The sequence below is a fragment of the Salmo salar genome, chromosome ssa26, assembly GCF_905237065.1.
Source record: "Salmo salar chromosome ssa26, Ssal_v3.1, whole genome shotgun sequence".
In the NCBI taxonomy this organism is placed as follows: Eukaryota; Metazoa; Chordata; class Actinopteri; order Salmoniformes; family Salmonidae; genus Salmo; species Salmo salar.
Window position 1 is genome coordinate 29,391,950 of NC_059467.1, and position 24,191 is coordinate 29,416,140.

The following is a 24,191-nucleotide window of genomic DNA, read 5'->3' on the forward strand; positions in this document are numbered from 1 at the left end:
AAGCAATAGAAAAGGGCGGAATGTAAAAAGTCAGCAAGAAAAGAAAATCTCTTTTGAAAGGGAACATAATCTTTTGGAGGACTCCCGCGCGGAACCTAAATAATACATTTCAGGTTTTGATATAACTATTACTGCCTGTGAAGACTCCTTTGATGTTAATTGAAACCACTGGGCAGCAATCTGCTTTATAGCACTGACAAATAGCAGTTTCCTAAGGCTTATCATTGACAGGGAAGGCACATACTTGCTCCATATGCTCATTCAATACAAATACAAATCAAAAACCACTCTCTTCTTTATGGATACTGGATGCACCACAATATGCTTAAGGATAGTTACTGGCAGGAGGTTGTGGTGGGGAAATATGCCGTTTGCAATGCCTAAGAGTACCTTGAGTGAAGTTCACGTATGGTACAGGAGTCTGGACAACTCAGGATGCATATTGTTTGCAGTTTTTCCAGTCGTTTTTTGTTCCTGCCTATTCTTCTAGAAACCAAGGACAATTTGATAATGCAATAATAACGTGTAGGTGGCCCAATATAAAACTCCACAGAGGAAACATATCATTATTCACAAAGGAGCCTGTCTCTACTGAAGTATATTTGTGATTTTTCAGACCAAATGATAGTTTGAGGCATGGGGAGACATAGGGAGAGCTGACTGCAGGGGTTTAGGGTTGGTAGTTCTGGTTTTAATACAGACAGCACACAATGGTCTCTGTCTTCCTTCCTTTAATGTGCTCAACTAACATTTCTGGCACCGCACTTTCCTTCACCTTTGATTTCTACCCAGCTTTTTTATACACTCATTATATCACTAAAAGAAGCCTTGTCAAAGGGGTCGTCCAGAGCTGATGCAATGTGCAATAACAGAAAACATCCCCCATCCCATCGTGAGCATATCGGCCAGAACATAGAAAGAAAAGAGGGATATATGATGAGGTACAGGAGTTCAAAGTTAGTTTTCAGTTTTTTTCTACCACAGCTGAGAGTGTACAGTGATGCCCTTGCCCTGTGCTGAACCCTGTGAGATGGACATCAGAGGAGAGGTGGGGAGTAAATAGCCTGATTGGCTACATGACAAATGACCGTTATTGTTGGGAGGTTGTAAATTGTCTGTTTTACCATGAAGGACCTGAGCATTAGGATCAGTTCCAGTGCCCCCGCTGTGCTGTTCCAGACAATCTGACAGAGAAATATGTGACACACACACACACACACACACACACACACACACACACACACACACACACACACACACACACACACACACACACACACACACACACACACACACACAATCTGACAAGGAAAAATGAGATGTGGAGTCAGAGTTCCCTTCTGCTTGTCTGTGAAATGTTTTTCATCCAGAGATATGATTGACAGGGGTAGTATGTGAAAGGTAGTTTAACACACATGAGGAATATAATGATGGATTGGGTTGATGGGGGGAAAGACAGGGGTTTGGGAAATTACCAGTTAAAATTGATATTTATAACATATATAACAAATGTTCTCTCTATTAGCTCTGTCCTAAACCCTACTATAAGCCCCCATATGTTTATGTTCTAATATGCACGTGGATCCAGTTTTGCCAAAGTGTTTCCAAATATATTTTTCATACAGATTTTCTTCTGAAGAAAACGGGGATAGAGAGAAAATGTAGGTTATAAATAGGAATCAAAAGAACCATTTTCTGTTTATTGCCAAAGGATGCCAGAGACACCAACACATTTGAAAGCAGGAGAGCTTTTGAGCTTTTTACAAGACAGGTGAATGGAACATGTGTTAAATCAGTGTGCCCAGTTCACTTAGTTCAGCTCTACCATAAAAGGAAAGAGATTACAAAGGAAACTAATGAAGACAGTGATCAAAGTCTGTAATGGTAATACAAAGCAGGTGTTTCCAATCTTGCAGCCCCCCCTCCCCCCCCCTCCCCCTGTGTGTGTGTGTGTGTGTGTGTGTGAAGCAATAAGAATAACGGACAGAGCACATCTCAACACTATTCACAGTAAGTTACTAGGTATTTGGTTGAACCCAAGGTAGAGGGAATATTGTCTGCATGTGATACCATACATAAATGCTCCCATACTGTAAACAGCATGCTTATGATTTGCTTTCACAATTGGTGGTGAGTAGGATGTGTTGTGTGTCTGTCTATGTCGAGGCAGCCAATACCTTTTTGCAGTAAAGCACCTGGATTTGAGATGCAAGAGTTGAAAGAGTCTTGGCAGTGTTGGAGTCTTGGAGCATGTTTAAACCATGATTGCTATTTTTACACAAGTTACAAAATGCTGCTTTTGATTTAGGCTACACAAAAAACCCAAGCAGCAAAAAAATAGTTCAAACTGCCCAAACCTTGCTATTTCTTCTAAAATCTCATTGTAATGTATTGGCTAGGCCTATTTGAAAATATAAAAGTCACAACATGTGGAAATACATTTAATTGAAGTTTACCTTATTATTGGCAATCATTATTTCAGCTACTTTATTCGTTTTATTTGATCCACGTGCTGTAGTATTTTGTGTTTTAAACCATTGTTTTGCCATGTTCAATTGCTAAAGTACTTGTGTGCATTTTATAATGAACGCGCTCATGGACATCAAAAGAGCAGCTGCAAGATTTACCAAATGTATACAATTATCTCAACGTTATTGTTTGGATGGTATGGCTTACATATGATTTGAAGATCTAGTATTATTGTAGCTGCTGTGCCCACTACGCACAAGAATCCCCATCCGGCTGAGTCAAATTACGCTTGAACGTATTTCCTCTTTTCCGTGCGTCGGGATATGAAGTTTTCCATTTTCATTCGAAGCAAATTAATACTAGATTGTGATCAGAAAGGTATTCTTTCATAGCCCGTATTTGCAGCTAGGTTGTTATTACAGGCACCCGTTCATTTTATATGCTCTGTTTATTTAATAGCGCTCTAAGTTTTATTGTAATTCTTCTGTTGGAACTACAACTACCAAGATGCGCTGCAGTGAAAGCGGGTGTGTAAACACAACTCTAGGAAACATGAAACGATCGGGTGGCAGTGAGAGCGAGAAGAGAAGAAAGGTATTCATAGCGTTATTCTCCCTTAGCTCTGGCAAACTCACAGTGGACTCGTTCTCTCAGAACTTTATGTTCCAAATGCGGTGATGCTTGGGTCATTTTGAAGGCTGGAAAGCTGCAGTTGTCTATGTAGCTACACATCAGCCTGCATGATTTCTGGCTTTATTGTGGTTTCCTCTTCATTCACTTACAATGGAGCATCGTTGTTATTAACAGCTTTATCGTTACAGATAGGCCTACACTGTTTTTGCTTTCAGTATTACAGTTTAGACATGGGTGAAGACTGTGCTACAATAAACTGATTGGATCGCCGTGAAGGCTTGAATATTGATTTAGACACGTTGCATGTTAAAAGTCCCCTATATTTTAGATGTTCAATGTTTTCAAGTCAGACTCCCTCAAAATCGGGAATACTCTTGCTCCATAATTGTATGGGGAGGTGTTCTACCCTGTGAGTTGGAGGAGAGCAGCTTCTGGCTGTGTTCGAGTGGTCCAATTCTATTGCAGGTAATAATTATAGGCACATCTCTCAAACGCAAAGGACTATGATGGCTGCTGGATTGTCCTGGGATGCTGTTCAAAACAATGAATAGTAACCGCATTGACTGGCGTTTGTGTAAACATGTGATTGAGAATGAAATAGTTGATCAAAGTAAAGGTGTGACATTTTGGGCATACCCAGGCTTTATAGTAGGTAGCAGACCCCACTGCCGAAGAGGCCTGCTGTGATTAGGGGTGCTGTGGTCTGGTCTGGACGTGCTGTGTTTGTGGGTTGTGTAACTAGATGGAGAGAAATAGAGGAAAAGTAAAGGCTGCTCAGGTTCATCCAGACCTCCTTAGCTACCCCCTACTGCTGGGCCCATGCAGACTGCTCTGCTCAGGTTCATCCAGACCTCCTTAGCTACCCCTACTGCTGGGCCCATGCAGACTGCTCTGCTCAGGTTCATCCAGACCTCCTTAGCTACCCCCTACTGCTGGGCCCATGCAGACTGCTCTGCTCAGGTTCATCCAGACCTCCTTAGCTACCCCCTACTGCTGGGCCCATGCAGACTGCTCTGCTCAGGTTCATCCAGACCTCCTTAGCTACCCCCTACTGCTGGGCCCATGCAGACTGCTCTGCTCAGGTTCATCCAGACCTCCTTAGCTACCCCCCTACTGCTGGGCCCATGCAGACTGCTCTGCTCAGGTTCATCCAGACCTCCTTAGCTACCCCCTACTGCTGGGCCCATGCAGACTGCTCTGCTCAGGTTCATCCAGACCTCCTTAGCTACCCCCCTACTGCTGGGCCCATGCAGACTGCGCTGCTCAGGTTCATCCAGACCTCCTTAACTACCCCCTACTGCTGGGCCCATGCAGACTGCTCTGCTCAGGTTCATCCAGACCTCCTTAGCTACCCCCTACTGCTGGGCCCATGCAGACTGCTCTGCTCAGGTTCATCCAGACCTCCTTAGCTACCCCCTACTGCTGGGCCCATGCAGACTGCTCTGCTCAGGTTCATCCAGACCTCCTTAGCTACCCCCTACTGCTGGGCCCATGCAGACTGCTCTGCTCAGGTTCATCCAGACCTCCTTAGCTACCCCCTACTGCTGGGCCCATGCAGACTGCTCTGCTCAGGTTCATCCAGACCTCCTTAGCTACCCCCTACTGCTGGGCCCATGCAGACTGCTCTGCTCAGGTTCATCCAGACCTCCTTAGCTACCCCTACTGCTGGGCCCATGCAGACTGCTCTGCTCAGGCTCATCCAGACCTGCGTTCAAATACTATTCAAAATCGTTTCAAACACTTTATCTGTGATTGAGCATGACTGGCTTACTGGACCAATATAATAGTCCTAACACTGCAAGCCCCACCCATCTGGCACTCTAGGCAGGCTAGAGCAATCACTCAAAGTTTTTGAAGATTTCAAATGGTATTTGAACCCAGGTCTGCTCTCTCCAAGTCAGTCAGCCCCAGCAGCTCCCAGCCTTGGCCTCGCCACAGTCTGCCATGGCACATGTGTTTGGATCATGTCTGACAGCACAGAAACTATGTAGGACGTGGTTCCTCCTGTTTATGAAGAGCTGAGAGAGCGGCCATGATGACCAGATGAGAGCGAGAACGCTTTCCAGCTGGCCCCCAGGTGGGTGCAGGCAGCATGGAACAGACACACACAGAGCAGACTCAGACCTAGCTAATGGTTCTGCTTCCTCTTTTAGACAAATAATAAAAGGATGATTGAGGAACGAGGACGGGGTATTGTAATGGTAAAATGGCTGGAAAACCACAGAACAGTCCCAAATTAGAGGAGCTGCATTAATCCCAGTGGCTTGTTATAGGGCAGGGACACAGTGCAGTAGTTCAGTTTATCATCATATGTAATAACTGGGGATGTGGGGATATAACTGTAGTCTCATAAGTGAGTGTGTTTGCAGTTAGACTCAGTCAGTGAGTTGTTTCCCCCTGTCATTTTGCTAGTTTAGTGAAGGCAAGCTATTTATCATGAAAGCCTACTGAACATAACTCCCAACCTGTTTTATAAAGGTAGTCTCTCAATTTAACCACATCCAATACAATGTGCAGGACAATCATGGATTACCCATGATTCTGAGAGCAGTACTGTCTCATGTTTGTCTGTCTCATCAACTAAAAAGCCATAACTAATAGGCCTGCTTGTAATATACTGTGATCAATAACATGTTTATTCACTAATGCCAGCAGGTAATTGTAAAGGAAATTCATGGTTTGAAACATGTCTATTATTTTAGAAATAAAGGTATATGAATTTTTATATACACGTCCTGCGTAAACTGAATATAAATGGAATTGACCCTCAACCTACTTCCTTGACGTTGTCTTTGACGTTGTCTTTGACGTTGTCTTTGACGATAGCTGCTGTCTATGTGATGACGTGTATAAAGTGTTGATGGAAAAGAGAAAAAGTGGAAATATATTTCAGGGGAATGTCAGGCTAAGTAATGACCACATAGGTTCACCAGATGTTGTGCTGAGGTCCTGGCTGAGCCCAGAACATTGCTCAGATCAGCCTCATTGGTTTCCTCTGGTTGTGGCAGCTAAGTGCAAGCTGTTTAGGGTATTTCATTCCTCAACACTCATTAAAATGTTTTGTGTTTCCCTTGGAAATTCTGTTAAATGAACAACTAGAGAGGTAAAAGCTGATTATGTGGCCACACATCCAGACATGGTTAATCAATCCCCCCACAAAATGTTACCCGGTGAATTAGTGTTAAGGTAACGATTTACGGCGACTAATGCCGGGTGTGCTGTCATGTCAGCTCTGGTTGTTTTAGCATGAGGGGGTGTCACATTCAGCACATTCAGCACCTTTCCCCTGCTCCAGCGGCCATCTTCCCCCCCCTCTTACCCACCGCTAACACACTGCTAGTTCTATTAATGAGCCAATAATGGAGAAATAGTGTTGGGAGCTGACATAAAACACGCTTAGGAATACATAGGAGCCGGGCCGCTAGAGAGAGATTTACATCCGGGCCTGGGGAAGGAGGAAGGGAGAGAGTAAATTTCTCCACTCCTCACTGCATGGCTCTCCCTCCCTGACTCCGTCAGACCCCCTCCAGCAGGGCACGGTCCGTCCGGCTGAAAAAAGGTTCCCTGGTAAAATACGTCTTTTGCTGTGGCTGATAATAGTACCATTACACTAATGGAGAGATCTGATGAAGGAACAGCCAGACATAAGGCCTGCTTTATTACCAGAGGGGGCCATTTCCTCCCTGCATTCCTAATGGCCTGAGTGTATCACCCTGTATTGATTAGGCCATCATGCTGCTAATCCAACACAGAATTACTTATCGCTGTTGAGGTGTCGATCCGGCTCCTGACTCGGCCCCCTGGAGCCCCCTGGCCCTCGGCCTCTTGTGACTGCATGGGGACCGGCACTAACCCACCGTGGAGGCTGTTTATCCAGCTGTTGATTTAGGGCCGAGCAGGGATGATGACCGGGAGGTCTTCATTGGTTGGAGGGCTGGCCAGCTCAATCTGGGTGGGGGCTGCTTTGCTGAGTGAGACGGTGAGAAAGAGGAGGGTCTGCTTACGGAGAGGAGGGAAATTAAGTCAACAGCTTTGCTCTCATTTAATTAAGGAGCAGGGAATGATCTGGTTCCTCCCTCTTTATGGCCCTGTTGGTCACTGTGGAGCAGTGAAGGGAAAGCTGAGTGATGAGCCTGCTTGGTGTTGTCCTTGGTAATTGAGCTGTGCTGTAAATAAGAGCAGGCAGCTCCATCCAGATCCTCTATCTAGTGTCATCAGCACCACTGTCTCTTCACCATGAGGGAGACAGAGAGCTGGAGCTCAGTACTGCTGCTCCTGATGATGATGATGATGATGATGACGATGGTCTGGCCTGATTACAGTCTCATGTCCCCTCTTTCATAAGTCTTAACCACTGACAGCTAGGGCCTTCGTGCTTGAGGTGGCTGGAGATGAAATGCAGAGGATTTGTTTCAACAGTATCCTCTCCAGCCCAGTGATACAGTCAAAACAGAGCTATGCTACATGTAGAATTGAAACAATATGTGCGTTATTGACTATGAGTATGATTGAGAATGCTGCTGATCCATGCTATTACCATTACAAATGGATAGGAGGTCAGGTAGCACAGAACGAGCTGCTCAAGGCTTGTGACCTGTCATATCCTGGTTGCCCCCTCAGTAACTTAGCCCCTCTTAACCATTAGACTCCTCAGTCAATGGAAGGTATGGCATTTTCATGTCAGCATATCGCCTCTGCCCTCCCCAACCGGGCGTCACCTCTGGCCTCAGCTAATCAAAGAGTTTACCTTCAGGGGAGCATTTATCCACTCTTCATTAGGGACCATTCCTGTAGCCATAAAGATGTATTTATGTATCTGCTGTCGCACAGGCCGGCTAGGGAAACTAGGTATTGATCGGGATATTTAGTCATTTATTTCTGCTTGGGCCATCAATATTGTGCAAACATCTGTCCATGCAAGTGGGCTTGACCTCAGCCCCAGCCTCTGTTTTTAGTCCCATTGGAGTTCAATGATATACTATTCTGAAAAGTAAATCAATGAATGAATATGAAGTTTTGTGTGTAATGTAGTGCCTGTGCGGTGGTGTGGCAGTGGGCCCAAGGCCCCGGGTAGTTCATTGATCCGATATGAGAACGACGAGGAGGGTTGATTAGTCTGTGGCTATAAGCACCCCCCCTTCTTTACCTCTTTATACCTTGTCTTAGTTATTGGAGCTTAGCCTGGATATATCTGGGCTGCTTTTGTGTTGTTTACAGATCAGCTTGGTAAACCCAACCCAACACTACAGCCTTTAAGCCACATGCTTGGCAGTGGCAATGTGTCAGTGATGGAAGAAGGACTTGGGTTGCTATTGTTTTTCCCATTGTTTTTGCCAGCTACAGGGTTTCTTTGATCTCTTGGCAACAAAGAGCAAATTTATAGCACATTTTATTTGCAGTAATGGCACTGACATGGAACCAGCTATCGCACCCTTTTCTGGGAGTTAGATACACTACAAACTGTTTATATCTGAAATATGGTTTCTCAGTAAGTAGTCCTACATCCCTGTCAACAGCCACACAGTGCAGTATATAATATGGCTCTTCATGTGTAGTGATCTAGATGTGTGTCTACATACAGGTCTCTTCTCTTATCCTTACCCCCTTTATAGTGGTCGGCTTTAAATGTAGGACAATTTAAAGGTTCATGATGTCTACATTTGGTTTGCATCTGGGTGGATATCAACTTTTACAGCCCGGCCTGGCTGCTCTCTCTGTGGTGTCTCAGGTCCTATGTCTACAGCCGCCCCTAGCTGCCAGGGCCCACGGACATGTATGTGTTTAAGAGCATCTGTGATCCTACTAAACATCCAGAGGGAAAAACCACCTTGAGGAGTTATCCCAAATTCCACCCTATTCCCTATATAGTGCACTACTTTTGACCAGGGCACTGATAAAAAGTAGTGTGCTATGTACGGAATAGGGTGCCATTTTGGATGCACACTGGGACATAGCCTGGGTTCCTCTCCTGATGTTAGCCATCACAGCAGCCATATGACAGATGACACTTTACACAGCATGTCCATCCACACGGTTTGGCTAAAGGGCTTGGGTTTTAGTGTATGTTGAAAACACTAAGGATGAACATATAACAGGATGTTATGTTCAACTCATCTGGCAGATGAACAAAGATTTAGTGTCTTCTACATAGTTACTTTATTCATACTTTATTACTATTGAAGAAATGGTACATTTATTCAGGATTTTCTTTGAAGTAATACCTAACTGGATTGTCAGCAGAAATCGACCTAGTTGCTCAGTTTCAGAAGTAATATTTCCCACCAGGTCCAGGTTTTGTTCAGAGCTGGCTGTTAGCTTGTTAGCTGTGGGCGACCCTCTCCGTTGACAGATCCCATGTCATCATCAGCTCTACCTAGCAGTTCATATTAGCATTGGCATATTGTTGCTGATGTCTGCGTATTTTCCCAAACGAGCTGCTGTGACAATGGATCATCTCAGCTGTCAGAGTCAATGAGTTTACGTTCAGTGTGACCCAGAGTTCATCAGTCAGTCAGAGGCCTATCTGCGGTGATATACATGGAATAATCAATCTGATCAATAGGTGGTGTGTGTGTGTGTGTGTGTGTGTGTGGTGGTGCCGTACTAAATAAACATGGGAATGACCCGCTCACCTCAGACAGAGGGGACTCAGGGGGGTTCATTAGCCACTCAAGGCTTCAATCTAGGGAGGTCATTATTTTCATTTGAATCTGTACGTATGTGGTGGGGGGTGGGGGGGCACTGTAGAGAGAGACAGATACTAACGATGAGAGAGGGAGAGGACGAGAAGACTGCAGCAGTCCTCTAATTTAATCTAATTTTCCTAATAAGGCCATCTGTCACAAGGGCAGTGACTAGACAACACTTGAGGTGCAGTCTCTTCTTTCAAGGCTGGCTTTAGCGTTCATCATGTAGGTTAACTTTCTTTTGCTGTTGGTCCTATAGCAGTAAAGCTAGCCTACCTATTGTAGCTCTCAGAAGGCCTGCTCTCCCTATGAATCCACCTGCTCTATTTCTATTACAGGGCTGGTGGTGCTGCTGTTTATTTGTGAATTTATTTTCCTTTGTAATGACTCACCTTTCCAATAAAGCTGAGCTACCTAGCAGTTAGCTAACGTTAGACTTGGCCAACATCTGCTTCTGATGACTGCTTCAATAGCCTCCATTCACAAAAACTGCAGGAGGCCACTTTCATAAGGCCCTGTAAATTGTAACTGTTAATTTGTACATCATAAGATATTTTCCATAAACGTGTGTAATGAAAGTACCTGGCATGTAGTACTGTAGTACACTGCCCAGGGGAGACTGAGGAGGGAGAGGGATGGTAGTGCCCCGCCGCCCCATCACTGGAGCCAAGTGTAACCTAGCCAGCTGGAGTGCCTTGCCTCTACCTTGCCTTACCCACCAACCACCATTCATAAAATACCTTTCTCTACCTGAAGTCAGATATTACAGTGCTTATTTCATTTTAAAATAAGCCAAGACCATTTGATGGATCATTTCTTTGGATATTCCATGATACCTGTTGATGCCAGCCAGGTAGCCTCTTCATCTTTCAGTGATTCTCTCTCAGCCTGTGTGTTTGTTCATGAGCCCAGCTAACTTTAGGCATGCGTATGGTATGTTAGAGAAGGGGTCATCAGTTTGATTGGCATGCTGTCAGGCAGGCCTTGCCTTCTGCGGTGTATTGCCGCCACTCTGTTTTAGAGGGGCTGAGTTATGTGTGTGTACTGTGTGTGTACTGTGTGTGTACTGTGTGTGTACTGTGATGGTAATAGGGGTGAGGAGGAGGGCTGTTGTCAGGACTCGGAGAGCATTCCTTCTTTGCATGTTCTCCATGAGACAGGCTCTCCTCAGCGTGCGCTGGTGCATGACAGTTGCCTTTCATTGCTGTCTTCTCTGCGCTTAACCTCTGACCAGAACCCCCCTCAACCCTCTCTCCGCCCCCCTCGCTCACTCTAACGTGCAGCGTTCTTGGCCCATTCTGAGTGACAGACTTTGGTGCGAGCGGATGGCGAGGAGGTACCGTGTGTGTGTGTGTGTGTGTGTGTGTGTGTGTGTGTGTGTGTGTGCGCGCACGCGCGGTGGTACTTGTCATAAGTCCACCACTGTCAGGCCCCAACACTGCCTAGCTGCCTGCCTGCCTCTCCATCCAGGTACCATCACCAGCCAGCCAGACCTCAACCTTTTGTTCAACAGTCCATAATTCTTCCCACCGGTGCTGTCAACCACATGATCATATGTGCATAAAGAAGAGAGCCCCCTGATGGCATCTCATCCCCCTCTCCTCTCTTCTTCTCCTCTCTTCCCATCATAATATAGGCAGATTTCCCTTCCTCTCCTGTTCCTGTCTCTGTGTATTCAGATGAGGCTGACTGGAGGGCAGCAGGTCAGATCCACTTGCCTGGGTAAGGACCTGAAGTCAGGGTTGTCTCCTGTGAGTTGGAGAGAGAGGGAGGTGGAGTGTGTGTGTGTGTGTGTGTGTGTGTGTGTGTGTGTGTGTGTGTGTGTGTGTGTGTGTGTGTGTGTGTGTTTTATCAAGGCAGCTAGGGGTGTGTTGTGTGTGTTCAGTTGTCAGCCCTAGTGTCATGCGTGCCCTGGCCCTGTAATGTCGAGGGCAGCCACTGTCATTTGTCTCAGGACTGCTGAAGTGGAGGAGTCACACAGACGTTCAGCCTAAACACTGAGGCTCAGCAGTGGCTGAGATCCCATCTATTAGCCTTGTGTTCTGCCACAATAGTCTTATCATTTTATTTCTGGTTTGATCAGTTATGTTGCTGTTTGTTTTTGATAATCTGTGGAGTTTTTGGTTAGATTAGTCCTCTTCTGTAGCTCATCAGTTTAGTCTAGCTGTTCTCTTTGTATTCTGCCCATATGCTCTCAAAGCAAGCTTCAGCAAAGAAAACTCCTATTCCTATCTCAATAAACAACGCTTTCTACAAGTTTACGTGCTTGTGTGTGTGTGTGTGTGTGTGTGTGTGTGTGTCTGTGTGTTTGGCCTACTTGTGTGAGTGACAGTGGCACCCATTCCGTATGTTAAAAATTGTGATACAAAGCTTTGCAAAGTTGTTGTTTCCAGGATCACCAGTGAAGCACATCATATGACTGGGAGTGTTATCCACCAACACACAGAGAGAGAGGGAGGCTCTTTGTGATGTGAGTGGACCTTCTTAAACACATTGTCATATAGAACGGTAGGGATGGACTGGGATGTAAATGCAGTGACAGTCTAGTGTCATGCCTGACTGACGCTGCGTATGGATTGTATTAATCTAAGTGACTGATTCTCCAGCATGCGACGGCTACCCTGTCCCTAACTCCTCAGGAACAGACAGCCTCTGTCGAGTTATCGCTATTTGTAAGTCCTTCCACTGCACTGGGATGACAATAGGGATTAGTGCCAAGGTTCTTTAAACTGTTTTTTGGGGGGGGAGAGGGGGAACGCTTTCTTATCAGCGGCTACAGGATGCTGCTGCAACCACTTTTCCTTGACTGTCAATTAAAGAAGGGATCATTCACTTCAAGGGTATAAATGTTCTAACACTGGTATTAGGATGGGAAGCTAAGTCTCTGACAGATGTTCTAACTTTAATTCTCTGCTTGTTTTTGTGTCCTTTAATTAATTTATGTATCGTTCTATTCAGAGGTTTTAGATTTTTTTCTATTTGTGGTAATCTCCGTTGCCATGGTAGTTGCAAAGACGGATTCCGGCTTGTCACTCTGCGGTGTTCTTAGGAGGTTCAATCGGCTAATATATTCAATATCAACATAAATGCAAGGTAAACAGTATCTAATGGTGCGTGTGTTCCTATACCAACTCCACTGCCTGCTGTCTCCTCTCATTCTGCAGGGGAGCTGTCTGTCTCTGATTTGGAGCTTTTAAAGAAAGAGACCCACTATTGAAAGTGTTTGCAGAAACCAAAAAGGGGTGCAGCTTGTAGGCTTATCTCAGTTTTTTGGGTAAACAACAGAAACTAGTTTACTACTTGAGTGTTTAGCTGGAGTTATGTGGTTGTTCTAGTGATCAGGTGTGTTAGTGTGTATAGTGATGACGGTGGTGAAGAGAAGTGAAGTCCCTGTGTTGTATAGCAGAGACCTGGAGCTGTCTGTCACCAGGGACTCCTCACTATGGGCAGCAGGAGAGAGATGGAGAATGCTGCTAATGGGCAAACTCTCCTCCGTCTCCCCCTCTCTCTCCCTCTGACAGCTCCTTCCTTTTGTTCTCCCCCTCCTTCCCTCTGTCCCCCCTCCTCCCTCCTCCTCCCCCCTCCCCCCCTCCCTCTCTCTCTCTGCCGGGGATTTGTGACAAGTTTTAGCAGACTGATCAAACGCGGCGGTGACACCTGATTAGGATATAGAACATGTTTACAGTAGCGCGTGCCGAGCGAGGACCCCCAGACAACAAGGGAGACTGACTTCAACCCTAACTAATTAAATCTCCACCTGGGATGCCATCTGTGACAGCCAGCGATGTAGCCGTGCCTCCACTGACTGACTGGAGACTCATGGTTGTTGTATTTATTCATGTCATTCCATACTTCACTGTGACATTTATGGAGACGGACTGCACTGAATTTTATGGTGTGTGTGTGTGTGGGTGTGGGGGTGGGTGGGTATGTATGTGGGTGGGTATGTGGGTGGGTATGTGGGTGGGTATGTGGGTGGGTATGTGGGTGGTAGGATGTTGTGGTGGATTATTTCACCGTCATAGTGGTGTGGTGTTGGTGATGACTCTAGCAGTTTGTCCTACATCTCTAGGTGGCAGTGTTGAGCAGTGGTTAGAGAGGTGGACGTCTGTCCGACCTCACACTAGATAGAACAACACTCTGGTTGTGTCCCAAATGGCACCCTGAAGTGCTCTACTTCTGACCAGGACCCATAGAGCTCTGGTCAGAGGTGTGTTGTTCTGGTGGGTTACAGTGAATATACTGGACTCCGTTCCCTGGCTGTTTCACCTTAGTGATTAGTGGTTGAATGGGTGTTATCTTTTAGTAAGTTATTTTAGTCAGACCCTGTTAGGGATTGCTGAGTATATTGTGACCACATTGCAAAAAAATTAAATGTTGTGTGTGTGCCTTGGCTCACCAGACCAGTGTGTGTGTGTGTGTGTGTGTGTGTGTGTGTGTGTGTGTGTGTAAATCAGTGTTAGTGTAAAGGCCATATCCAGATGGTGAGTGGTACATCAGTCACCTAGTAGCAGCAGAGACGGGCCTGTAATTTGTGGCTTTCTCTCTCACCTCTCTGCCCCAACCTCTCTCTCTCCCCCACCCTATTGGACCTGACTGGACTGCTGGTCATGCTGTATTACGTAGGTTAGATGAAGTAATTATTTCTAGGCCAGTGACTACAAGCCAGATTAATAGTTTTTGAAGCGGCCATAATGGAGGTCTGACCCTGGGGGACATCAGCATTATTTCAGGCTCACCTCCACTCTCATCTCTCTCACCTCTGGGCACGGGGGGGGGGGCTGTGATTTATACCTCCAGTAATGATGGGAGGGGATGGCCCATAGCTACTAAACACAGCCATAGACACATATCTGTTTCTCCATCACAACAAACACAGCGTAGCAGCCAGGACCAACAGCAGGGCTAGAAACAATCACCATACTACTGGAGATTGAATTAACTTGTAACCTTTGGATAACCTAAAATCATAACAGTTGCAAATTGACTTGCACATTCTTGCAAAGTAGGTTAGTGGTATTGGGTCCCTAGTCTAATTTTTGGCATTGGTGGCAATAGATCTTTCTTAGCGTTGACCGTGTTGGACTGTGCCATAGGTAGCTAGGCCTGTGACAGAGCTGTCTCAGTCCAGATGGGTCCTCCTGTCTGGGCTGTTTTCTGGGGCAGACACCCTCTCCTCTGGAGCCTGGAGGACCGTCACTTGACTGGACGAGCCACATGGTTTTCACTAGGTGGCACTTGGACATCACCATATGGGATGCTCGCTCGCCGACACCCCTCCCTCCCTCCCTCCTTCCCTCCCCTCTCTGCTAAGTACACTTCAGATGTCAAGAGTGTTTTATTTGGATTGGAGGAGGCCAGTGTGTAATGTATTCACCTCCATCTCTGCCAGATGTTAAATGCCCCAGAACATGATCTCCTCAGGCTCCGCCCTGTTAACCTCTCTGATTGGCTCTAATAATTAGCAGGAGTGTGAACAGTAACCACGGTGATTTCTCCCTCTTCCCTCAGACCAGTGTGGGTGGAGGTGGGGGGGGGAGTTGGGAACAGCCAACATCTTCTAGTACGTGACCGAGTCCCATTTACGTTCTGTCTCAGGCTAGGCTAAATTTATTTAAAAAAAAAATATTTCAACTTTATTTAACCAGGTAGGCTAGTTGAGAACAAGTTCTCATTTGCAACTGCGACCTGGCCAAGATAAAGCATAGCAATTTGACACATACAACAACACAGAGTTACACATGGAATAAACAAAACATACAGTCAATAATACAGTAGAACAAAAGAAAATGAGTTGGGTCTGACCCACACTGGAATGAGCTCATCAGCACCAACCATTTCCCTGGAGCTCATCAGCACCAACCATTCCCCTGGAGCTCATCAGCACCAACCATTCCCCTGGAGCTCATCAGCACCAACCATTCCCCTGGAGCTCATCAGCACCAACCATTCACCTGGAGCTCATCAGCACCAACCATTCACCTGGAGCTCATCAGCACCAACCATTCCCCTGGAGCTCATCAGCACCAACCATTCACCTGGAGCTCATCAGCACCAACCATTCCCCTGGAGCTCATCAGCACCAACCATTCCCCTGGAGCTCATCAGCACCAACCATTCACCTGGAGCTCATCAGCACCAACCATTCCCCTGGAGCTCATCAGCACCAACCATTCCCCTGGAGCTCATCAGCACCAACCATTCACCTGGAGCTCATCAGCACCAACCATTCACCTGGAGCTCATCAGCACCAACCATTTCCCTGGAGCTCATCAGCACCAACCATTTCCCTGGAGCTCATCAGCACCAACCATTCCCCTGGAGCTCATCAGCACCAACCATTCCCCTGGAGCTCATCAGCACCAACCATTCACCTGGCAGCACCAACCATTGACCTGGAGCTCATCAGTAATATTCAGTACCACCACTGCTTTCTTTTCTACTGGCTTCATATTAACCCTCCAGTCCACTTAAAGCCATGCATGCAGCAGGCTGTCCCCCCAGGGTTTGGAAACGTCCGGTCTGTTAATCTGTCACCATCCAGGCTACTAGGAAGAGTGTAAAGAGGATTAAGATGTTCAATTCCTGGTAGAATATTATCCTTGGTTCACAATGAGTGAAGGAAGGAAAATAAATAAACAGTGAATAGGAATGGATGGGATGGCTTTAGAAGAAAACTAAAATACATTCCCAAATAATATCTGTCCGGTAATTCAATAGCAATCTGAGTCTTAATCGTAAAGTTGAGACACATAGGTTAGATTTGTTCTGTTGTTGTAGTGATTCAGTAACAACACTGAATCACTTCCTAAGAAGTGTTCTTGTCTGTCCCTTTAGTCTCAGATATTAGTAACATACTGTTCCAGTACATAGTGGTTAGTAAAGGAAATAGAAATGAAACATGCTTGTTTTTCACTAAATGGATTCTAGCTAATACAATGCCATTTCAGATGTCACAATCAGCCCTGTTTTACCCTGATTTAGCCCTAGTCTCCATCTGGATTGTAAATCATCTTTATCCCCAGTGAAGCTGCAGACAGGCAGCAGATCATCTAGACTAGATCCTTAAGGACAGGGAAGGGGACTAGCTGCCATCTGAAGGGGTTGATCAGCTTGTGCTGTTAACACTGTGGATGGAACACAGAGCTGGCTCTTTACTCTGTCGTACACTGGTTTCTGGATTAGCAACACAAGCCACTTCCACTGTGATCAGTCACTCACACACACAGACACTCGGAATGACTGAAATCCTCTCAACATCACCCATCTGTTTCACTCACTATCAGAATTAGGACAATTATTGACAGTGAGCTAGAATAAGTAGTCTATTGCTATTTGCTCTATTATGGTTTAGATATTGTCCATAATAAAACTATAAACACATTGTATTGTCTTAACTGTAGGAGACAGTGTTCAGGTATCTTACTGACCAATTCCCTGAGCAGGCCCAGGCCCCGTGGCTGACTTCTGTTGACCTGTGTCCTGTTAAGGAGCTACATTGTGTGACCAGTGGGCCATGCTGCTACCTTCCACAGCAGAGATGTTTCTCTAACTGTTATTGAACTGTTTATTGTCAGAGATCTCCAGTCTCTGTCTCTCAGTCTGAGAACAAAACATCCAGTTCATGTGTGACCAGACCAGACAGACAGACAGACAGACCGTCCTCCAGGAGGAGGGAGCAGGAGGCTGAGTACTGGCCGGCTGGGCCCCAGCAGCGGGACACCCTCTGGGGCAGAGTATTTAACGCTCCACCTGCTTATCGATCCTGTCCTCCAGGCCGAGTGATGGGCGCGTGAGCGGACATAGGGGAGGGGGCAGAGGGGGGCATGGCAGACCCCAGCCTCAGCCCGCGGTATCCTGGCTTGTGTCTGTCCTTGACACTGCCCGTGGGACAGGCCTGGAGGACGCCTTGGCCCTGCTTCTAGCCCTCAGTCTCCCCCGGGCCGCCTGCACTTTGCAGAGCCATATTGATTTTGTGGCGGGGCAGAGAAGTGAGGCTGGCTAGAGAGGGAGAGAGACAGAGGGAGGAAAGAGACCGAGAGAGAGAGAGTGCGCTCTCTAAAGCACTGACTTCTCCTTGACTCCACATCAGGACGCGACAAGGCTGTCAGAACAACTTGATGACCCCAGCGCACCCTGCTGAAAACTGCTAATCACAGTCTTTCAATCAATGCTCTCCTTCCCCTCCCTCCGTCCCTCATTCCCCCCCTCGTTCCCTCACCTCTCTCCCAACAAACTGGCCTGTGTCTCAATCTGAATACCTAGGGAATGTGTGTCAGTGTTAAAATGGTCCATTCTGCCTGGAAAACAGCTGACCTCATGAAACCATGTTGTCATTTGTAGGTGAAAACTAAAAAGCTTTCTCTATCGACATAATCCTAATGGAAGTGTTATGGCCTGCCCACAAAATAACAATTAAAGTCAAAGTGGCTAACACCCTTTACTTTTCTGCTTATGTAAGGTAGGGCAGACCTCTTAAATATCTGTTCTGCTCTGCTCTCTCTCTCTCTCTCTCTCTCTCTCTCTCTCTCTCTCTCTCTCTCTCTCTCTCTCTCTCTCTCTCTCTCTCTCTCTCTCTCTCTCTCTCTCATTCTCTCTCTCTCTCTCTCATTCTCTCTCTCTCTCTCTCTCTCATTCTCTCTCTCTCTCTCTCTCTCTCTCTCTCTCTCTCTCTCTCTCTCTCTCTCTCTCTCTCTCTCTCTCATTCTCTCTCTCTCTCTCTCTCTCTCTCTCTCTCTCTCTCTCTCATTCTCTCTCTCTCTCTCTCTCTCTCATTCTCCTCTCTCTCTCTCTCTCTCTCATTCTCCTCTCTCTCTCTCTCTCCTCTCTCTCTCTCTCTCTCATTCTCCTCTCTCTCTCTCTCTCTCTCATTCTCCTCTCTCTCTCTCTCTCATTCTCCTCACTCTCTCGCTCTCATTCTTCTCTCTCTCGCTCTCATTCTTCTCTCTCTCATTCTCCTCGCTCTCTCGCTCTCATTCTCTCGCTCTCATTCTTCTCTCTCTCGCTCTCATTCTTCTCTCTCTTTCTCTCCTCTCCAGATTGACACGTTGGGTAAAGGTCATGGAAACATCTTTTTCTTCTTCTAGGTGTAGATGAGTGTGAAATAGATGTTGACACGTGGACATTGAAAAGCACTTGAATGGACAGGCCTTGTATGTGCCAAGATGTCAGTGTCTAGGCTTACCCCAGGTGTATGTGTAAATACTTTGGGGTGATTCATCTTTCTTTCTTTCTCTCTTTTGATTTCTCTTAATTCCTGACAGGCTTTGTCACAGATTGGGTTTAACACTGTGAGAGAGAGACAGAGAGAACACAGAGGTCTAATTGAATCGCTGTTTAAACTACTTGACTGTCTTCCATAAAGTACTTGTCATTGTGTCAACCAGTATGATTGTCTATAGTTGTGTGTGTGTGGGGCCTATAGTGTGTGTTTAAATAATGATCCTTGGTGATCACCCTGCCTGCGGACCTGTGGTGCTGGTAATGTTATTAGATCAGTTCTAAACAGGGCGTGAAAGGTCTGCCCGGGCCCAGCTCCATGCAGCATCACACCGGCCCTTTAAATGACTTGGCCCCGGCGTGTTCAGATAGATAGATGGATGGACACATTTTAATATGAATGATTCCACCTCCCTCTGACCTGCCACTAAGTGAAGTGAACAATGTCCCCCTTCAGCCCCAAACAACAATTAGTGAGGGAGAGCGTCAACGAGGGCTAGTTGGCCATTTTTCATCACCTACCTGAATGGATCTCTACTGAAAACATCTACTCAGGGCAGGAAGAGCCTGCTGTGTCTCGTTGCACTGTGTGTGTGTGTGTGTGTGTGTGTGGTGTGTGTGTGTGTGTGTGTGGTGTGTGAGATAGAGACTACGGAGTTGAGCTGCTGAGGGAGGACACAGATGAAGATACATGTTGGTGATCAGCTTTTCCTCTTGGGCAGGAGGAGCATCGAGGCTCATCATATTCTAGCTGTGTACTATTGCAATACCTTTTGACATATTCAATAGAAAAACTATATTTGACACCTACTATTTACTACATGAGCAGTGACCACCTGATCAGAATGTAACCAGCTAGTTCTCCAACCAGACAGATGAATATGCATCCCCACCTCCTGGTCCAGTGTGTGGGTGTGGGGTTACACATTATTACTGCCCTGTGTGGCCTGGTTCTCAGGTCACTCTACAGATGTTCCAATCAGTTAACCATTTATTACACTGTTCAGTCACTTATCACTTACCTCCCATCCACCTCCATAACCATTACAGTGACCGCTGACCAGTGTGTGGGATTCTGAGAATGCATTATGCCACGATTTGTTGGGAAGAAAATGTCAAAAGGCAGTTAAAGTTTTGCTTTTCTTTCAATGGATAGTGCTTATTATGTCCCGGGGCCTAAATGCCAGTTAAAACAACATGTAGCCTGGGGGGGGAGGGACAGTGTCAGTGTGCAAGGAAGTGTGTGTGATGGATTGTGTGTGTGTGATGGTACCTAGGTGCTGTGTGCTCTCACCGTGGTTCGTGGCAGTCAGAGACATGCCTTGTGTATGAGGTAGCTACGTGCTGTTAGTCACCTAGGCAGGGTGAGGCGGAGGGAGTCCAGGGGCCTGCGGGGTGGAGGTCCTGGGGGCTGGGGCGTGGAGGTCCTGGGGGCTGGGGCGTGGAGATCCTGGGGGCTGGGGCGTGGAGGTCCTGGGGGCTGGGGAGTGGAGGGGCTGGGGGTGGAGTTCCTGGGGGTGGAGGTCCTGGGGGCTGGGGGTGGAGGTCCTGGGGGCTGGGGCGTGGAGGTCCTGGGGCCTGGGGCGTGGAGATCCTGGGGGCTGGGGCGTGGAGGTCCTGGGGGCTGGGGAGTGGAGGGGCTGGGGAGTGGAGGTCCAGGTGGCTGGGGGTTGGAGGTCCTGGGGGCCGGGGGTGGAGGTCCTGGGGGCCGGGGAGTGGAGGGGCTGGGGGGCCGTGGAGGGGCTGGGGAGTGGAGGGGCTGGGGGGTGGAGGTCCAGGGGGCTGGGAGGGTGGAGGTCCAGGGGGCCGGGGGGTGGAGGTCCTGGGGGCCGGGGGGTGGAGGTCCTGGGGGCTGGGGAGTGGAGGGGCTGGGGGGTGGAGGTCCAGGGGGCTGGGGGTGGAGGTCCTGGGGGCTGGAGGTCCTGGGGGCTGGAGCGTGGAGGTCCTGGGGGCTGGGGAGTGGAGGGGCTGGGGGGTGGAGGTCCTGGGGGCTGGGGAGTGGGGGGCTGGGGCTGGGGGTGGAGGTCCTGGGGGCTGGGGCGTGGAGATCCTGGGGCTGGGGCGTGGAGGTCCTGGGGGCTGGGGAGTGGAGGGGCTGGGGGTGGAGTTCCTGGGGGCTGGGGGGTGGAGGTCCTGGGGGCTGGGGGTGGAGGGGTGGAGTTCCTGGGGGCTGGGGCGTGGAGGTTCTGGGGGCTGGGGCGTGGAGGTCCTGGGGGCTGGGGAGTGGAGGTCCAGGTGGCTGGGGGTGGAGGTCCTGGGGGCCGGGGGTGGAGGTCCTGGGGGCCGGGAGTGGAGGGGCTGGGGGCTGGGGAGTGGAGGGGCTGGGGGTGGAGGTCCAGGGGGCTGGGAGGGTGGAGGTCCAGGGGGCCGGGGAGTGGAGGGGCTGGGGGCCGTGGAGGGGCTGGGGAGTGGAGGGGCTGGGGGGTGGAGGTCCTGGGGGCCGGGGGGTGGAGGTCCTGGGGGCCGGGGGGTGGAGGTCCTGGGGGCTGGGGAGTGGAGGGGCTGGGGGGTGGAGGTCCAGGGGGCTGGGGGTGGAGGTCCTGGGGGCTGGAGGTCCTGGGAGCTGGAGCGTGGAGGTCCTGGGGGCTGGGGAGTGGAGGGGCTGGGGGGTGGAGGTCCTGGGGGCTGGGGAGTGGGGGGCTGGGGCTGGGGGTGGAGGTCCTGGGGGCTGGGGCGTGGAGGTCCTGGGGGCTGGGGGTGGGGGTGGAGGTCCTGGGGGCCGGGGGTGGAGGTCCTGGGGGCCGGGGAGTGGAGGGGCTGGGCAGTGGAGGGGCTGGGGGGTGGAGGTCCAGGGGGCTGGGGGTGGAGGTCCTGGGGGCTGGAGGTCCTGGGGGCTGGAGCGTGGAGGTCCTGGGGGCTGGGGAGTGGAGGGGCTGGGGGTGGAGGTCCTGGCTGGGTGGAGGTCCTGGGGGCTGGGGAGTGGGGGGCTGGGGAGTGGAGGGGCTGGGGCTGGGGGTGGAGGTCCAGGGGCTGGGGCGTGGAGGTCCTGGTGGCTGGGGAGTGGAGGGGCTGGGGGGTGGAGGTCCTGGGGGGTGGAGGTCCAGGGGGCTGGGGCGTGGAGGTCCTGGGGAGTGGAGGGCTGGGGGGTGGAGGTCCTGGGGGCTGGGGTGTGGAGGTCCAGGTGGCTGGGTCGTGGAGGGCCAGGAGGTGGCTGGACCTGGAGGTGGCTGGACCCATGGGGGTAGTTCTCAGACAAACCACCCTCTCAGAGGAAACATGCTCTACTCCACCACCACCAGCAATTCTGATGTCGACATGTTATTTTCTTAGTTATTTTGAGCCATAATGATCTAAGCACTAGACATTAATCTACTCATTTAAGTGTCAAAAATAAAAAATACCAGCCGTTTGATTTCCCTCTCATGTCCAGATCTGAGAGAACAGACCCCCTATTTATGTGATAAACAGTCTGGCCAAGGGGATTTTAATCCCGTCAACAGAGAGAGATTAAGAGCAGCATCAGATATATCACTCAGAACAGACGACTGGCATGGTTACAGCAAATCATCCATGTCATTGTTTTTATGGGATTGGTAATCTGGTTTCTTATGCTGGGTGGAAAAGCAGCATCTCTAACTGACAGAGAGACTGCTCTGATATACAGGGAGATGGGAGGAGAGGAGATGAGAGCAGAGGAGAGGCAAGAGAAGAGAGGAGGAAATGAGAGCCCATCTGCTACAGAGGGCTGGGGTTGTCTTTTTTCCTGTGGAATTTCTGAGTGGCTTGATGTATTCGACATGTGCGTGACAGCCCGGTTGTGTGCGATTGGAGCTGAGGCAGTGTGCTATCCAGCCTAGTTGTGTGTGTGTGTGTGTGTGTGTGTGTGTGTGTGTGTGTGTGTGTGTGTGTGTGTGCATGCATGCATGCACATCACACAGGGCAATGTGCTCTAAGGTCAAGTTGGCAACGGCCTACCAACCAGCCTTGTACACACATACATACAGGAACAACACACACTGGTTACACACACAGGAAACACACCACACTGCCCCCTTACTCATGCTCACACATCACACAGAAACACCCCCACACTGGACACACACACACACACACACACACAGGTTTAATATCCTGAAGCTTCTGCAGGATTTTGACACCAATGAATGTGTGTCAGTTTTCCTCCTCTGCTCTTCTTCCTTGCCCTTTGAACACAGACTGGCCATGAATAGTGGATGTTGTTTTGTGTTGTAGATTCACTCTGTCTGTGGACCAGTTTTCCTCTCCTTTTGTTTGTTCCACTCTAAATAGAATAACTTAGAGTGCCGGCCTGTCTGGAAGCCCATGTGCATCCTGTTGGTGGTGTTGTTGGTGGTGTTATTGGTTTTGGTGTTGTTGTTATTGGTGTTGTTGTTGATGTTATTGGTGTTGATGGTGTTGGAGTTGATGGATGGTGGTTGTGTTGTTGGTGGTGTTGTTGTTGGTGGTGTTATTGGTGTAGTTCTTGGTGGTGTTGTAGTTGATGGTGGTGGTGTTATTGTGGTGGTGTTGTTGGTGGTTGGTGGTGTTGTAGTTGATGGTGGTGGTGTTATTGGCGGTGGTGGTTTTAGTTTTTAGTTTTTGTGTTGTAGTTGATGTCGGTGGTGTTATTGGTGGTGTTGTTGTTGGTGTTTGGTGGTGTTGTAGTTGATGGTGGTGGTGTTATTGGTGTAGTTGGTGGTGGTGTTGTAGTTGATGGTGGTGGTGTTATTGGTGGTGGTGGTGTTGTTGGTGTTATTGGTGGTGTTGTAGTTGTTGGTGGTGGTGTTGGTGTTTGGTAGTGTTGTAGTTGATGGTGGTGGTGTTATTGTTGGTGGTGTTATTAGTGTAGTTGTTGTAGTTGGTGGTGGTGTTATTGGTGGTGGTGGTGTTGGTGGTTGGTGGTGTTGGTGGTGTTGTAGTTGGTGGTGGTGTTGTTGGTGGTGTTGGTGGTGTTGTAGTTGGTGTTGGTGGTGGTGGTGTTATTGGTGGTGGTGGTGTTGGTATTTGGTAGTGTTGTAGTTGGTGGTGGTGGTGTTATTGGTGGTGGTGGTGTTGTAGTTGATGGTGGTGGTGTTATTGGTGGTGGTGGTGTTGTTGGTGGTTGGTGGTGTTGTAGTTGATGTTGGTGGTGGTGCTGTTGTAGTTGTCGGTGGTATTGTTATTTGTGGTGGTGGTGTTGTTGGTGGTTGGTGGTGTTGTAGTTGATGTTGGTGGTGGTGGTGTTGT

At 48.5% G+C, this 24,191-nt stretch overlaps 1 protein-coding gene across 5 annotated transcripts in view; it reads left to right on the plus strand.

Annotated features, from left to right (window-relative positions):
- The first annotated feature begins 2,962 nt into the window (after positions 1 to 2,962).
- The window catches only part of LOC106587595 (FTO alpha-ketoglutarate dependent dioxygenase), a 193,888-nt gene continuing 172,659 nt past the window's right edge, over positions 2,963 to 24,191 (plus strand). For all 5 annotated transcript variants that reach the window (XR_006762132.1, XR_006762133.1, XM_045708004.1 and 2 more), the window contains exon 1: positions 2,963 to 3,063. Coding sequence is in view for 3 of the 5 variants with exons in the window: in XM_045708004.1 (XP_045563960.1) it covers positions 2,977 to 3,063 (87 nt within the window). In the remaining 2 variants the exon portion in view is untranslated. The remainder of the gene's footprint in view (positions 3,064 to 24,191) is intronic.